The 16,467-nt window shown below is 35.9% G+C and overlaps 1 protein-coding gene across 1 annotated transcript in view; it reads left to right on the top strand.

Moving 5' to 3' along the window:
* ttc7a (tetratricopeptide repeat domain 7A) overlaps positions 1–16,467 on the top strand; it is a 62,203-nt gene that overhangs the window by 32,022 nt on the left and 13,714 nt on the right. Inside the window, exons 12-19 of the mRNA XM_048205606.1 lie at positions 693–797; positions 2,938–3,055; positions 3,176–3,233; positions 5,865–5,937; positions 6,233–6,393; positions 12,342–12,458; positions 13,879–13,982; positions 14,052–14,186. Of these exons, the coding sequence (XP_048061563.1) occupies positions 693–797; positions 2,938–3,055; positions 3,176–3,233; positions 5,865–5,937; positions 6,233–6,393; positions 12,342–12,458; positions 13,879–13,982; positions 14,052–14,186 (871 nt within the window). The remainder of the gene's footprint in view (positions 1–692; positions 798–2,937; positions 3,056–3,175; positions 3,234–5,864; positions 5,938–6,232; positions 6,394–12,341; positions 12,459–13,878; positions 13,983–14,051; positions 14,187–16,467) is intronic.

Genomic DNA, 16,467 nt, shown 5'->3' on the forward strand with positions numbered 1-16,467 from the left:
ATGAGGTTGAGTAAATGATGAGAGAATTTTAATTTTTGGCTTAACTATCCCTTTAACTATCCTTATAACCCTTTTAACCCTTGCTCTCTGAGTACGAATTGCCGTAAGTGTACAATGTGAATCAAAGCAATGCTAGAAAGTTACAGAAAGTTGATAAGTAACTGACTGCCAATCATAAACTGCCTCAGTTTCTGCTTCATTGAATATTCATGAGCTTTGTAGAGTTGCATGAGCTTTCACATGCAGTGTTAAGTTTTTGCATTTGATGGAAAAGTTAAAAATGTCAAACAGTGATAGTAATTGCCACTCTACATTTTTCTTCTAGTGTTTTGTCGTAGATTTGTATTATGTTTCAAAAGTCTCACATGCATAACCATTGTGAACTCCACTTGTCTAGTTAATGGTATTACCCTCATGAATATGCAAATAAGAATGTTAATCCAGGGTTTTCAGATGCACAGTGCAATAAAATAAAATGACCCTGGGTTAACGATTTTTGCGAGTGAAAGCCCTCATGATGTATCGGAAGTTTCGCACTTCTTCCGTTGTGTGTACATGAATGCAGAATGCTTATATTACCATATAAGGAAAGAGCAAAATATTGCCATCACTATCCAGGGTAGGTTTGTGTTACTTTATCTTACATGTCTGCATATATTAATGAAACCTATATTATTAATGATATTGTATAGAATGAGGGTGCAGTGTCAGTCCTCAAAGAGTGTGTGACAATGAGACCACAGGACCCCATCCCACCTCTGCTTGCAGCAAAAGTGTGCATCAACCAGCTGCACTGGGTGAGAAAAACACACCAAGCACATGTGAACATCATTTCTCTTTTATACAAAAATATCACACAGTTTTATAGAGCAATTAAATTCAGTTAAAGTTCCAAGAGTTTCAGTCTCTAAATACAGTATACACTACCAATATTTCTTTTTAAAAATGAATACTTTTATTCAGCAAGGACACTTTAAATTAATAAACTGATTAAATACGGCACTTTTCTAATGTTACAAATTACTGAAATTAAATAAATGCTGTTCTTTTGAATTTTCTATTCAAAGAATCCTGAAAAAAAATATCACGGTTTACAAAAAAATATTAAAATGTTAGAATTAATGATTTCTGAAGGATCATGTGACACTGAAGACTGGAGTAATGATGCTGAAAATTCAGCTGTGACATCACATGAATAAATTACATTATAAAGCATATACAAATCAAATCAGAAATTTTAAATTGAAATAATATTTCACAATTTTTTTTTTTTTTTTTTTTTTTTATATTTTGATCAAATAAATGCATCCTGAGTGAGAATAAGAAACTTCTTTCAAGAACATAAAAAGTATTACAGACCCCAAACTTTTGAACTTCCCAGGAAAAGGAATATTATTATATTAGTATAATATAATATTAGTATTTAAGGAAAATTCATTCCTTATATCCATAAATCCTAATGCAATAAGTCCTATATAATCCTAATATATTTATATTAATACTAGCTATTCTCATAACTTTATTAATTTATGAGAAATTATTCATGGTCCACATGAACAAAGAACTGTACGAGAAACATTACATCTGTCTTTTTCAGTTTTTAAAAAAATTTTTTTTTATAATATTCAGTGTACAGTATCGCTTCAGTCCTAGATAGGGTCCAGATTCAATCACTAATAGGTGACCTCTGTGTTACAAATTTAGTAACATTGCAATACTAGATATACTAATAAGACACAATGCATATATTCACAACACTATCAATCAAATACACACTGTAGCCTTGTTGAGATTAGGGCACATCTGTTGGAAGCATAGTGCAGAATACAGACCTCACTTCATAAGAGGCTTATAGCACAATAGGGCCGTATAGCCACAGAAACTTAATGCACAGGCTTTAATGCCAGATAGCATGCCATCCCACAGTCACACTTCAGAGCAGCCCTTTATCATCCCCGCATCAAAACAGGCCATGTGAGGACTTGTCCTTAGGCAGTTGTCCTTGATGTTGATTCATATCAGCATGTCTAGCATTTAAATTAATGAATATCATACATCATTATGCTCATATGAATGATATGTCATGTGAATGCATGATTTAGGGATTTGTCACAATTTGGCATTAAATGCTTGGGCAGTTGACATGACCTAAACAGTTTTGTTCTATTTTTTTAACACTACACTACAGGTCAAAAGATTTTTTAAATGTTTTTGACAGATGTTTCTTTTGCTCACCAAGGCATTTATTTGATCAGTAAATTACATTAATATTGTGAAATATTATTACAATTTAAAATAACTGTTTAACATTTTATTATATTTAATATGTAATTTATTCCTGTGATGACAAAGCTGAATTTTCTGAATTGTCACATGATCCTTCAGAAATCATTCTAATATGTTGATTTAGTGCTTGAATCCATGATACATTTTTTCAGGATTCTTTGATAGAAAGTTCAATGAACAGCATTTGTTTGAAATATAAATCTTTTGTAACATTATAAATTTCTTTAATGTCACTTTTGATCAATTTAATGTGTCAGTAGCATGTCACGGTTTCCACACAAAAAATATTAATGTTTCTTGAGCAGCAAATCAGCATATTAGAATGATTTCTGAAGGATCATGTGACACTAAAGACTGGAGTAATGATGCTGAAATGTCAGTTTTTATGACCTTATATTAGTTACACATTTTAATTATTTTTTTTTTTTTAGCTTATGCTTTTGTCCAATGTGACTGTATAGTTTATGGTCAATGATCATTTTTGAATCGTTCCTAGTTGGGTTCAAACTCATAACCTTTCATTTTCCTGCTTATGTCTTTAACCACTACGCTACAGCTTTAAAATATATCACATCATCACAAGTTGGGAACCACGGATATAAATCATCCAAATATCTAATGTATGTTTAAACGTATGTGTGTGTGTGTCAGCTGGAGGATGCAGTGTCCCTCTCAGCAGGTGTGGTTGCTTTAGGAGAGTGTGCTGGGGAGTCTCTTCCTCAAGCTCATCTGGCCATAGGACTGTGCCGTAGTATGCAGGCAACTGACGGTAAGCCCGATTATCCTTCTCTGAACCTACAAAATTAGCCAGGCCCCTAGTTGTCCTCAGCTGCTCTCTGCTCCCTCTCTCATGTCTGTGGTGACTCACTGTTTAACCGTGTGTTTGCAGCCACGCTGAAAGCCGATCGCGATGAGTTCAACAGAAGAGCGTTGCAGTCACTGCGCAAGTACGCTTGATGTTTACCTCTTCCTGTTCAGATTGTGTTAAGGAGGCTTCAGCCACCCACTTTGTTTGGGAATTGTTTGGACTCTTAGACCCTAAACCTCATCTAAGTTGATAGCAGAACTTTTTTTAATATTAAAACATACTGATAATATACTGATAAAATTTTTTCCTCAAAACTACACCACTGTTTAAACTAAGTTTGGGGTCCGTAAGATTTTTTAGTGTTTTTGAAAGAAGTCTCTTAGTTCACCCAAAAATGAAAATTCTGTCATTAAAGGTGCCCTAGATTCAAAAATTGAATTTACCTCAGCATAGTTAAATAACAAGAGTTCAGTACATGGAAAAGACATACATTGAGTCTCAAACTCCATTGTTTCCTCCTTCTTATATAAATCTCATTTGTTTAAACGACCTCCGAAGAACAGGCGAATCTCAACATAACACCGACTGTTACATAACAGTCGGGGTGAACGCCCCAATATTTGCATAATGCCAGCCCATGTTCCCAACATTATAAAAGGCATTAGACAAGGGCAGCCAGTTAACGTCTGGATCTGTGCACAGGTGAATCAACAGACTAGGTAAGCAAGCAAGAACAATAGCAAAAAATGGCAGATGGAGCAAAAATAACTGACATGATCCATGATAACATGATATTTTTAGTGATATTTGTAAATTGTCTTTCTAAATGTTTCGTTAGCATGTTGCTAATGTACTGTTAAATGTGGTTAAAGTTACCATCGTTTCTTACTGTATTCACGGAGACAAGAGCCGTCGCTATTTTCATTTTTAAACACTTGCAGTCTGTATAATTCATAAACACAACTTCATTCTTTACAAATCTCTCCAACAGTGTAGCATTAGCCGTTAGCCACGGAGGACAGCCTCAAATTCACTCAGAATAAAACGTTAACATCCAAATAAATACTTTACTCACATACAGCATGCATGACGAACATCTTGTAAAGATCCATTTGAGGGTTATATTAGCTGTGTGAACTTTGTAAATGTGCTGTAATATAGTTGACAGCTCATGTGGCAGGGAGCACGCGAATTAAAGGGGCGGACTGCCTAAATCAGTGCATTGTTAATGATGCCCCAAAATAGGCAGTTAAAAAAATGTATTTAAAAAAATTTTGAGCTGAAACTTCACAGACACATTCAGGAGACACCTTAGACTTATATTACAACTTGTGAAAAAGCATTCTTGGGCACCTTTAATTACTCACCCTCATGTCGTTCCACAACCATAAGACCTTCGTTTATCTTTGGAACACAAATTGAGATATTTTTGATAAAATCCGATGGCTCAGTGAGACCTCCATTGCCAGCAAGACAATTAACACTTTCAAAGCCCAGAAAAAGTTCATGTGACTACAGTGGTTCAACCTTAATGTTATGAAGCGACGAGAATACTTTTTTTGCACCAAAAAAACAAACAAATAATGACTTTATTCAACAATATCTAGTGATGGGTGATTTTAATACACTGCTTCATGAAGCTTCGAAGCTTTACTGATCTTTTGTTTTGAATCAGTGTTTCGGAGCATGTATCAAACTTCCAAAATCACTCTCCCAGTGGTAAACCATTGAAATTTTGAAACACTTATGACGTAAGGAAGCCTCGTTTACTGAAATAATATGACTTTCACGCTCCGAACCACTGATTCGAAACAAAAGATTAGTTTTTGAAGCTTCAAATTTTCATTTTTGGTTGAACTAACCCTTTAAGCTCACCAAGGCTGCATTTAAATCACATTTAAATCACTGATCAATAATCAGATAAAACAATAAAATATCGTAAAATATTATTACGATTTAAAAATACCAGTTTTCTATTTTAATGTATTGTCTAAAATTTCATTTATTCCCGAATTTTCAGCATCATTATTTCAGTCTTCAGTGTCACATGATCCTTCAGAAATCATTCTGATATGCTGATTTGATGCTCAAGAAACATTTCTTATTATTATTATCAATGTTGAAAACGGTTGTGTTGCTTAATATTTTGGTGGAAACCGTGATACATTTTTCATGATTCTTTGATGAATAGAAAGTTCAAACGACAACAGCTGTTCAACAGCATATATTTTAAATAGAAATCTGTAACAAATATAAAAGTTTTTACTGTAATTTTTGGTCAGTTTAATGAGTCATTGCTAAATAAAATTAATTATTTTAAAAAATCTTACTGACCCTAACCTTTTGAACAGTAGTTCAATTATTATATATATATATATATGCCATTTTTTTTCTTTCTAATAAAAACTAGTGCTGTCAATAAAAGAAAATAATCATGAATAATGTCATTGATCTGTCTATATAAAAAAGGCTGAAATTGTTGACAAATTTGGTGAATATAAGCAAAAAAAAAACTATTTACAATAAGCATTTTTATATTAAAATGTTGAAATCTTTTAAACACTTGCCCAATGTTAACACGTCATAGAAACTTCATCAGTTCTGAAATTGTTTCTGTTTATTTACACTGATGTTATCTGTGTTTTTTAATCCCGTTACTATGTAATTTAACATCACGGTTAATTCCAGCATATAAGCTTAGCTGGTAGATGTCAGACTGGTAGTAAGGTGATGAAAACTTTACATAGACTTGTTTTTTTTGTGACTGCAGAGCACATGCACTGGATCCTCAGGACCCTCAGATCTCCTTCTTCCTCTCTCTGCAGCTCGCTTTGGTTCGACAGGTTAGCATGTTAACACATCAGTTTTGCTGACTAGATGCAGGATCGCATCAGGATATCAGATTTCTGTTCTTCACATCTTCCAAGAAAAGAAATTTACATGAATTTCTCTCCTTATTTTGCATTACTGTGCATTTTTGTAGCTTTTGTTGACACATTATGAATGTCAAGGTCACATGATTGTGTGAACAGCTCTTTAGCTTATATTTTTTATCATGTAACTGTATGTACATGTAATATTTCACCTGTTATTTCAGTCAGTGCTGGTCCTTAATGGGAACTCTTGTTTTTGTGGTAGGTGTCAGAAGCGATGAAACCGTTGGAGTTGGCTCTAAATGTTCGTGGGGATGATCTGCACTCTCTACACCTGCTGGCTCTACTACTCAGTGCCCAGAAACACTACCAACACGCCCTTGATACGCTCAAACTCGCCCTTAACCAGCACCCGGACAACTTTAAGTATGTGTTTATATATGTGTGTGTTCTACTTTAAAGGGATAGTTCACCCAAAAATGAAAATTCTGTCATCATTTAATCACCCTCTTGTCATTCCAAACCTGTATGACATTCTTCTGTAGAACACAAAACAAGATATTTTGAAGAACGTTGGAAACCAAACAGTTTTGCTTACCATTGTATGGACAAAAAACACTGAGACATTTCTTATAATATCTTCTTTTATGTTCTTTTGGGTGAACTATCCCTTTATGTTAATTCTTATGAATGTCTTTGTCTGAATGTCAGGTAGAAGTGGGAATCTTTAGTCACGTCATGATCCAATCTGATTCCGATTCTGGGAGTCACGATCCGATTCCAAAACGATTCTTGATCTACTTTTTTTTTCTTTTTAATTAAGTAGTTAACCTAAAAATCATTTACATTTACATATCTTTGATTCCTTACTTAAGTAATTATAAGTAGACCTACTTTTTAAAATAATTACAAACTGACAAAAAATTATTAAAACAATTCTATGTTAAGAATTTTAAACTAACAAAACTGGCTGTGTTTAGGTTAACGTTACATTAATTTTGTGTCATAAAACCATTTTGAGATGCAAGTACATTAAACCACTGACACGGAGTCACGCAGAGCCGCATGCGCGAGCACTCTTCATAAACAAAGCATCAGCATTTGAATTATTGAAAGCAGCCTTCTGTAAGTGAGTTTCATATTTTAAATATATAAGTCCACTGCATTCCAAACGGCATGCCTTCATAGAGCATTTGTAAGGAAAATACCGACGGGTGAGACCACGCACAGCAACATCAAACAAAGCGCGCGTCTCTCACAGCTCATCCCGTGCAGTGAAGCCCACGAATGTTGTTGTAGTTCGCTTTAACCTTTCCGAACTTAATGAAAGATTATTTTACGGAAGGTTTGAGTGGTGTATGTGTGTGAGGAATTGGAAGCAAGCAGAATCTGGGTCTTTCTAAAGCACACTCCGCGTCATTGCGCATCTGAATAAAAACTAAGATCAGAATCGATTCTGAAATTCTCAGAATCGATCCAGAATTGTTGGAGAGAGAATCGCGATGCATCAGTGGATCATTTTTTTCTCCCACCCCTAATGTTAAGTCACTTTTATTTAAACAGTGCTTTTCACAGTGTTTCATAGCAGCTTCACAGAGAAACACTGAAGAAATAGGGCCAGATTTACTAAACAGGGCAAATTAGTGTGAGAGTGCAATTCCAAAAAAACGGGAGTGAAAAGTTCTGCATGTGATCTACTGATGACGTGCAAATTAAAGAACACAGACGCAGCTGGATCATTTCCATAATGACCAACGCTATCTACCAATAGCAGCGCAAATAATTGTCTGGTTTAAGACATGCTTCTTGGTAGATGGTGGTAAATAATGGCGCAAATACCAGCAAATTGACCTTACTAAATCACCTTGCATGATTTATGTAAATACTCTCCTCCCATAAATTTTGTGTCTGAAAGGGAAAATCCTACAAATGCATGTGCAGTAAGGTCAGCTGCAATAATAACTGTCCACTCTTTTTAAATACTAATTTTTTACTGCATGTCTTTAAAAATCCTGACAGTAGTTTTTTAACGCCAAAAGAGGGTATGTGCTGGTGCAAGCGGTCAGTAAATCTGGCCTTTTGTGTCTTAAATTCCATAAGGACTTTATTTAGCAGTTCAATTAAAAATGTGCCTTCCTTTATTTGACTGTAACACCAATAAATATCTGCTTTAGAAAACAAAAAGCCATATCATACACCTGGCGCAATGCAACGCCAGGCACAACACAAGTGTTTTTTGCTAGTTTTAGCTCAACGCAGTTATCATTTTCACGTCCTGTGCCACATTGTTTAAATAACAAAAGCTCTCGTGCCCATCTGTTCACCCATGGGTGTGCTGGTCTGAAAGCGAGGTGTGTTCAGGTGCATTGTTGGCGTGTTGCTATTTTAAAGCAAATGAAGACGACTGCGCCATTAACCAACAAAAGTATGTTTTTTTTGTTGATGTTGTTATTTAAAGGCCGCGTTAGTAATGTGTGCCTATAGGTGGGTGCACAACATGCATACACTCTGCTTGTTACACACAGGGATGCGCAGCAGCACACAAACATGCCAAATATTAAAAATAAAAGGATTACAATCCAAAAGATTATTATTGTGTACATAAAGATAAAAATGCCTACATGTCATAATGGGTAGTCATTGCATGTATCAGAATTACCTATTTGCAGTAATGATGAATGAAATTGGCTAATTATTTAACCAATCGTGGCAATACACACATGTATTTAAACTGACTCATCAGGTTGAGGGTGTCTATATTCCGCCATGTAAATAGCGAATCCGCCATGGTGCAAGCACACCTGGCTTTTAAAGGGAATGGGAGATGACACTCTAATTGGTTTATTGCATGTTAAGCCGAAAACACACCAATGACTCATTAAGAGACTAGGTACAACCCTTTTGGACCATGCGCCTGGCGTGCCAACAGTTTTTTCAGTTGTTAAACTAGTAAAAGTGGATTCAGATATGCCTTAATTGCACCTGCATGCGCTTCAGACTATGTACTTAGATCGTTAAAATATCAAACCTAGTGGCATCTGAAAACAACTGCTGGATCTTAGCTCAGAAGTGTATTAACTTTTCTGAGTCATTTTTGTATTTTTAGTTTTTAATCAGCTGATTTTACAGTGATTTTTACTGGATATATGAATTAAGAAGTTAGTAGCTATGCGTATAGTTCATCACATGATACACTAACGCTTGACAATAATTAATGATAATTTTCAACTGTTTTGGACTGTGTTATAGTTTTAAACCTAAAATACTTTTTTGTGAAATGTTTTACTTGAAAAGTGTGCTTCTGCACATTTTCATCACCATGTGGTGTCAGTATTGCTCTCAATGACAGGCAGAGACAAAAATGGAGAGAAAATAATTAGGATCAAGCACATGTGTGAGAGTGTGTAAAGACCCCAGCATTTCTCACACAAACAGCACCGATTGAATCTATTGTGTGTGACTGAACACAATGGTTAAATTGTCACATGTCTCATTCCAAGAACCTCTACCTCTGGAGAAAACAACTCATCGCTTTATAACTGGAAAAAGTTGACTCAGCTTTCTAGAAACTCTGTTATCATATGGGAGAAGGAAGAGATGAACCAGGGTGCATGCAAACTAAAATCACTTGTAATCACCTATTTTAACTTCCGTATTTTTCTGAGTGAAACAAGATGTCCATCAAACTAATTGTATCATGAACGAGGAGCATTACATCCCATAATGGAACCAGATGTTCAGAGAGGGGAGCTAAAAACCAAGGGGGATTTGTGGCGTGGAAATTTGTTTAAGAGGTGGAGCATGTTATTTCTTTTTTTAAGATTATGAAGACAATTTGAAATAACATGCAATGCTTGTTCACAATAATGCAATAAGAATCATCAATTTTAATTTCATGTTGACTTTAACTAGTAGAGTTCTAATGCTTTTTAGTACTCTTTTTAGTCATCTTTTTCCAAATGAGGAAATGTTCCCTTGTCTTCACCTGTACCTGTGCTCCAGTTGTTCCCTGACCTCAAGTCCAGTTCTCCTGGCCCAGTGTTTTTATTGTTAACTAAGTCACCATCTTTGATATTACTTTGGTCCCTGTCGCTATGGTAAGAGAATACAGGCTTGACTCCCGTTGCACGTTTATACAGAAGCTACTGCAAGTTGCTGTATGAACGGGACATTTCGAGACTCACACCTGTAATTGCGGTTGTCAATCCCAAAAACTGACAGTGTGAACGTAACCTATGTGTTTTTCATCCCCACACTACTGCTGCTCCAGCGCACCATAGCATGAGCGTCAACACTGGTGTGAATGCTCTGCTGCCCCTATTTACACACACATTCTTAATAGCACACACCCACACACACACCTTCACATTCATCTCGCTTCACCCCTCCACCCTCCAGCTCACACAGACGTCCACCCACTCACTGTACTTTGGTGAAACGAGAGACAGTTCAGGGGAAGAACGTCCCCAGACAGCTGCAGAATTGCTAGTTTCTGAAGCAACTGAAGCATTGGCCACTGATGGAGAACTAGGGTTGATTCTAGTGGTTCTAGAGAACTAGTGGTTGACCCAAGGAGGTCTGTAATACCCAGTGAAAATCACACATCTCATTGACAGTTGCTCTTCTGTGCATTCAGCTCATGAAGATCTGGATACTGCTATCTTTGCTTAATGGACACTCAGTTCCAGAAAGATTTATTGACATTGTAAATGTCTGACTGACGACTATGGAACAGGAAAATGATGTCCTGATTGGCTGATACTAGGGCTGGTACAATTCATTGGTTCTCGATTTGCGATAAAAAAAAGAATCTGGAGTGATTCTGATATTTTCCGATGTATCGCGATACTCTCTCGAATCGATTCTGGGCTTAGTTTTTAACAGCAGATGGCACTACGTGCTTTAGAAACACTCGTACTCTGCTTGCTTCCAGTTCCTTTACACACACCACATAATCATTCATAAAGTTTGAAAAGGTTGAAGGGAATTAGAAGGGTATTTGCAGTGGGCTGTGTTTACTAAGCCTAGGTACAAGTATATTTAACCACTTATATGACTCAGCCGAATGCACGATCGCTGTCCAGCATTCTTCGTGAGCATTTGAGTGTGCGGTTAAAAACTAGCCTAGAGCGCAGAGAAATGATCAGAATTGATCCAGATTCATTGTATCGCGATTTGAGGATCAATGTATTGTCCCAGCCATAATATTTACTTGTTTCAGACTGACGTCAAAGGCAGTTGACTAAAGACATAAAGACAGCCACATACCCAATTATAAAAGTGTTTGCACACTTATGCAGTTAGTTATTCTGAGTTTTTTTTTTTCTTTTTTTTTCTCTGAAATGTGTCACTGAGGTTTCAGTGGCATTGCATAGGTTGTCATTTTTACTTTAAACATGCAAAAGTTCTGATGATTTATCTTTCATTTTCACAAAAACAGCTGTTTTAGCAGGGATGTGTACACTTTCTTTATCCACTATATACTATGTAACTATATCTGTAATAAAATAACTCATTCCACCTCTAAAACAAATATTTTTCCAAATCTCTTTCTCCATTCTAGCCCACTTTTTATGAACCAATCAATTTCTAGATTATAGTGATTATATTTTTTTAGGTCTAGAGTATATATTTATTTTGTCACCGGCAAAATCTTGTGAATATTTGATATATGGCCTGGTCCTATATTTAATCTATTTACGTTATACACAGTATCGTTCATAAGATTGGGGTTTGTAAGATTTGTTGATGTTTTTGAAAGAAGCCTTTTATGCTCATCAAGGCTGTATTCATTTGGTCAAAAATCCAGCAAAAACATTGTGAAATATAACGTAAAATAACTGTTTTCTATTTTAATTTATGATGTATGTAACTTATTCCTGTGATGCAAAACTGAATTTTCAGCATCATTACTCCAGTCTTCAGTGTCACATGATCCTTCAGAAATCATTCTAATATGCTGATTTGCTGCTCAAGAATCATTTCTTGTTATTACCAATGTTGAATACACTTGTGCTGCTTAATATTTTTGTGTAAACTGTGATACTTTTTTTTAGGATTCTTTGATGAATAGAAAGTTTAAAAGAACGTCTCTTTTCAAAAGAAACATCTTTTGTAACATTATAAATATCTCTACTGTCACTTTTGATCTATGTAATCCATCCTTGCTGAATAAAAGTATTAATTTCTTTAAAAAAAACTTACACCAAACTTTTGAAGTGTAAATTTTTGTAACATTTTGACAATGTTATAGCACAAGTACTAAGCAGAAGCACTTCCTTCTTTCGTAAGAGCCAGTACATTCTGATTCTGTCTCTTTTTTGGTGTGTGTTGCACTGTAGTTTATTAATTGTTCTTATCTTTGTGTGTTTTAGTCTTCTCTTTACCAAAGTGAAGCTGGAGGAGGTTTTGTTCGGACCTGCTGCAGCTTTACAGACCTGTGCAGAAATGCTGCAGTTGTGGCAAAGTTGTTATGATTATACCCGACTCAGGTAATGTGCTGCGTATGTGTCATGTCTCTGTTCCAAAAAAACTCTAATTCATTTTGTTCCATTGTTCCTCTGTTCTTGTTGCTTGTGCTTATTCCTGTCGCCTTGGTTTCTCTATGCGTGCTTCTCAAACGGAAGGCTGTGTCCTAGTAAGGCTGCATATCTCGGCTGCCATATCAGCAAGCTCTGCCGAAGGCCATCACAATTTGAAGGATCCTTTGAAGGCAGCCTTTGTTTCACATCCTACATTCAGCTAATTTTGAAGGATGCATCAAGTGTATCCTTCACATCCTTCAGTGACCCACAATCCATTGCACACATTCCAATTCACAAAAAAGAACTGACAGAAAATGAGTCAGCATTGAGCTTGTCTGAGTCCATTATGAAACGTAAGACAAAAAAAATCGTGTTTTCGGAGATGGAGGCATACATGTTATCTTTTGGTGTAAATTAATCACTTTACACTAAACTGCCAATAATGTAAGCCACTGGGAGACCACAGATGGTTGTCATTCACTGTATTACATTAATAGAAAGCCAGTCAATATAAAGATTTTTAATACAAAGTATTTTTCCAAAATTAAGTTTTAATAGTATTTTCGTGCTGTGACCGTGGGGACGGGAACACGTGTGTTCTAGCCTTTAACGCTAAGGAGGACTTCAGCCTACAAGCCTCCGAAAGGCTAGACTAGAAAGGACACTGCCTCACTAGGATGCAGCCTTCTGTTTGAGAAGCACCCTATGGCCATGTGTCTACCAAAGTGTTTTTAGCCAGCTGAAAATGCCAGCACTCTTCTGAAAACGCCTTGCTGTGGGTGCTTGAGAGTTCTTCGCAATATGTGCTATATGTGATACGGAATATCCGCAGAATTTTTACTAGTATCTGATTTCCCAGACAGTTTGTTTCTGAATATAAAATATTGATACAATGTAAACTATTTGCTCTGGCTCTTGTTTTCAATGATTTTGTTCCATTGTTGTGCTTGTTGTTGTCATCTGTTGCTGGTGTCCCAGCAGGATGTGGCGGTTGGTCACTGTGGTAATTGTCCCGCCCCTTCTCTACTGTGATTGGACAGCTGGGTAAAAAGTGACAGTGATGAGCCCTGCGTTTTACCAAAAGTTGAACATTCTTCAACACAAAAAACGGCAAGTGTTCAGCACGAAACGAAATAGATGCTCAGCGCCTCGTCACAAAAAAACACGGCACTCTCATTGAAAACAATTGGAAAAATATGCTAGCCTCTGGAAAAAAATGCTTTTGTAGACACACAGCCTATATTTCCTGATTTGTTTCTGTAGCTACTGATTGAGTTCACCTGTGTCTTGTTGAGTTTTAGTTTAGTCATTTAGTTTGTGTATTTATAGCCCAGTATTTCTATGTGACAGAGATGTTGTGATTCGTGTGTTCTGCTCTCTGTTCCAGTGAGGAGGATGACACTAGTAGCATACCCCCTGATCCAGGCCCACTGAGCAGGAAAGCCAGCGGCCTCCATCTTACCCTCCCAGACTTCCAGGAGACAGACACCGGTGTGTATCATGAGCGTGTGTGATTGCATGTGTGTTTATGTAACTGAGATGTGTGTCATGTTGTGTCAGGGTCTCAGAGCGCTCCATCTCTAGCTGTGTCCCGTCTGGAACAGGCCATGTCGGAGGTGTCGGCCCTCAGCTCCACCCACAGGCATGGCCCTGCCTACATTTGGACCACCCTGGAACGCATCTGGCTGCAAGCAGGTACGTTGTAAGTGTAGAAATTACACTTCTTTTTTGAATATATCATTATTTCTTATATCTGTATGTTTTATTAGATTAACGTTAACCAGAATTAAAGGGATAGTTCACCCAAAAATTTAAATTCTGTCATTTTTCACCCTCACGTTGTTCCAAACTTGTATGAATTTCTATCTTCTGCTGAACACAAAAGAAGATATTCTGCAGAATATGGTTAACCAAACAATTGATGTGTTGACTTCCATAGTATGGAAAAAAAAATATTGAAGTCAATGGGGTCAAAATGAGTGAACTATCCCTTTAAATTACCACTTTCATGTTTGCAGTATATTAGGACATAAATAGCTGTTTGGCTATTAGCTAATGTTATTTTCCTAGATGACGTCAGCTGAAAAGTAAAGGTGTTTCATATGCAGAACTTGTTATTAAATTTTAATTAAATATTAACTTTGTAGTTGGTTTTTGGAAATTTTTTTTTTGTACTCATGTTGACTTTAATACAGTTGGGAAGTTCTTGACGTACTATGACATAATTTGGATGTTATTTTTGCGTTATTTATATGCTGCTCTGCATGAAATGCGTTTCCCAGGGATCTTATACTGGGTGTTTGTGCCCTCTTGTTCCCATTCCCAGCATTCCTCTGGCATGGGTTCATTTCCTGTCTAAAATGGGACATATCCTGGTTCTGTACAAATGAGTGAATATGAGAGCACAAGAGCGGCCCATTGACTTAAATAATGGGCATGATGTCATACTGATAGTTCAAAATAGTACTGTACGCAGTCCTCCAAGTAGCAAATATGCTGTCATTTGTAATTTTTCAGTGTTGTTATGTGCTCTGTATCAGAATAACATATTATAATACATAATATATTTCAAATGAATGTATTTATAACATTTAATTTTTTTTATTTCATTGTTGTTATGACACTCAGCATGTTTTGTCTGTGAAGAATCAACATAGCACAAAATTGTGTTTGCAGTGCAAAGGCAGCTATTGATGGCTATAGATGCGAGAAAGGCCTATCACTCACTATGCAAATAATTACCAGAAAGAATACCAGTAACAGTTCACTATGCAAATATTACTATGACGCCATCTCTGTTACATTTTGTAGTTGAACATTTCAACAAAATCAGTGGGAGATTTGTAAACCTTCATATTAAATTTCAAAACCAAAAACAAAACAACTAAAGGTGCGGTCACTTTCGTGGAAAAAGGACCATTGTCTATTATCAATAGTGTAGCAATGTATGAAACACAGCTCACGCAAAAGTCACTTTCAAACCGGTGTTATTTTCGTATTAAAGTATTTAATAATATTTTGAATTAGCTTTTGTTTTTACATTTTCAGTTTTTATTTTAAGTTTTAGTAATGTTGTTGTGTTTTTTGTATTTCTGTTTTTTTTTTTTTTTTTGTTTTTTAATATTTCTATTTAGCTTTAATTTATTAGTCTTAGCCATTTAAGTACTTCAAATTAAACTGAAATATTTTATTTCAGTTTAGTTGCCAAGGCAAGTTTTTTTAAGTTTAGGTTTTTCTTATAACATTTAAATTTTTAATTTTATTTTAGCGTTATTTCAATTAAAGGTGCCCCCAGAATTAAAAATTGAATTTATATTGGCATAGTTAAATAACAAGAGTTCAGAACATGGAAAAGACATACAGTGAGTTTCAAACTCCATTGTTTTCTCCTTCTTATATAAATCTCATTTGTTTAAAAGACCTCCGGAAAACAGGCGAATCTCAACATAACACCGACTATTACGTAACAGTCGGGGTGTACGCCCCAATATTTGCATATGCCAGCCCATGATTGAGGCATTACACAAGGGCAGGACATCTGGATGTGCACTGCTGAATAATGAGACTAGGTAAGCAAGCAAGGAAAACAGCGAAAAATGGCAGATGGAGCAATAATAACTGGCATGATCCATGATAACATGATATTTTTTAGTGATATTTATGAATTGTCTTTCTAAATGTTTCATTAGCATGTTGCTAATGTACTGTTAAATGTGGTTAAAGTTACTATCGTTTCTTACTGTATTCACGGAGACAAGAGCCGTCGTTATTTTCATTTTTAAACACTTGCAGTTTGTATAATTCATAAACACAACTTCATTCTTTATAAATCTCTCCAACAGTGTAGTGTTAGCCGTTAGCCACAGAGCATAGCCTCAAACTCATTCAATATCAAATGTAAACACCCAAATAAATACAATACTCACATAATCCGACGCATGCATTCAGTATGCATGACGAACACTTTGTAAAGATC

This window comes from Megalobrama amblycephala, linkage group LG10 (assembly GCF_018812025.1).
Source record: "Megalobrama amblycephala isolate DHTTF-2021 linkage group LG10, ASM1881202v1, whole genome shotgun sequence".
Classification (NCBI taxonomy): domain Eukaryota; kingdom Metazoa; phylum Chordata; class Actinopteri; order Cypriniformes; family Xenocyprididae; genus Megalobrama; species Megalobrama amblycephala.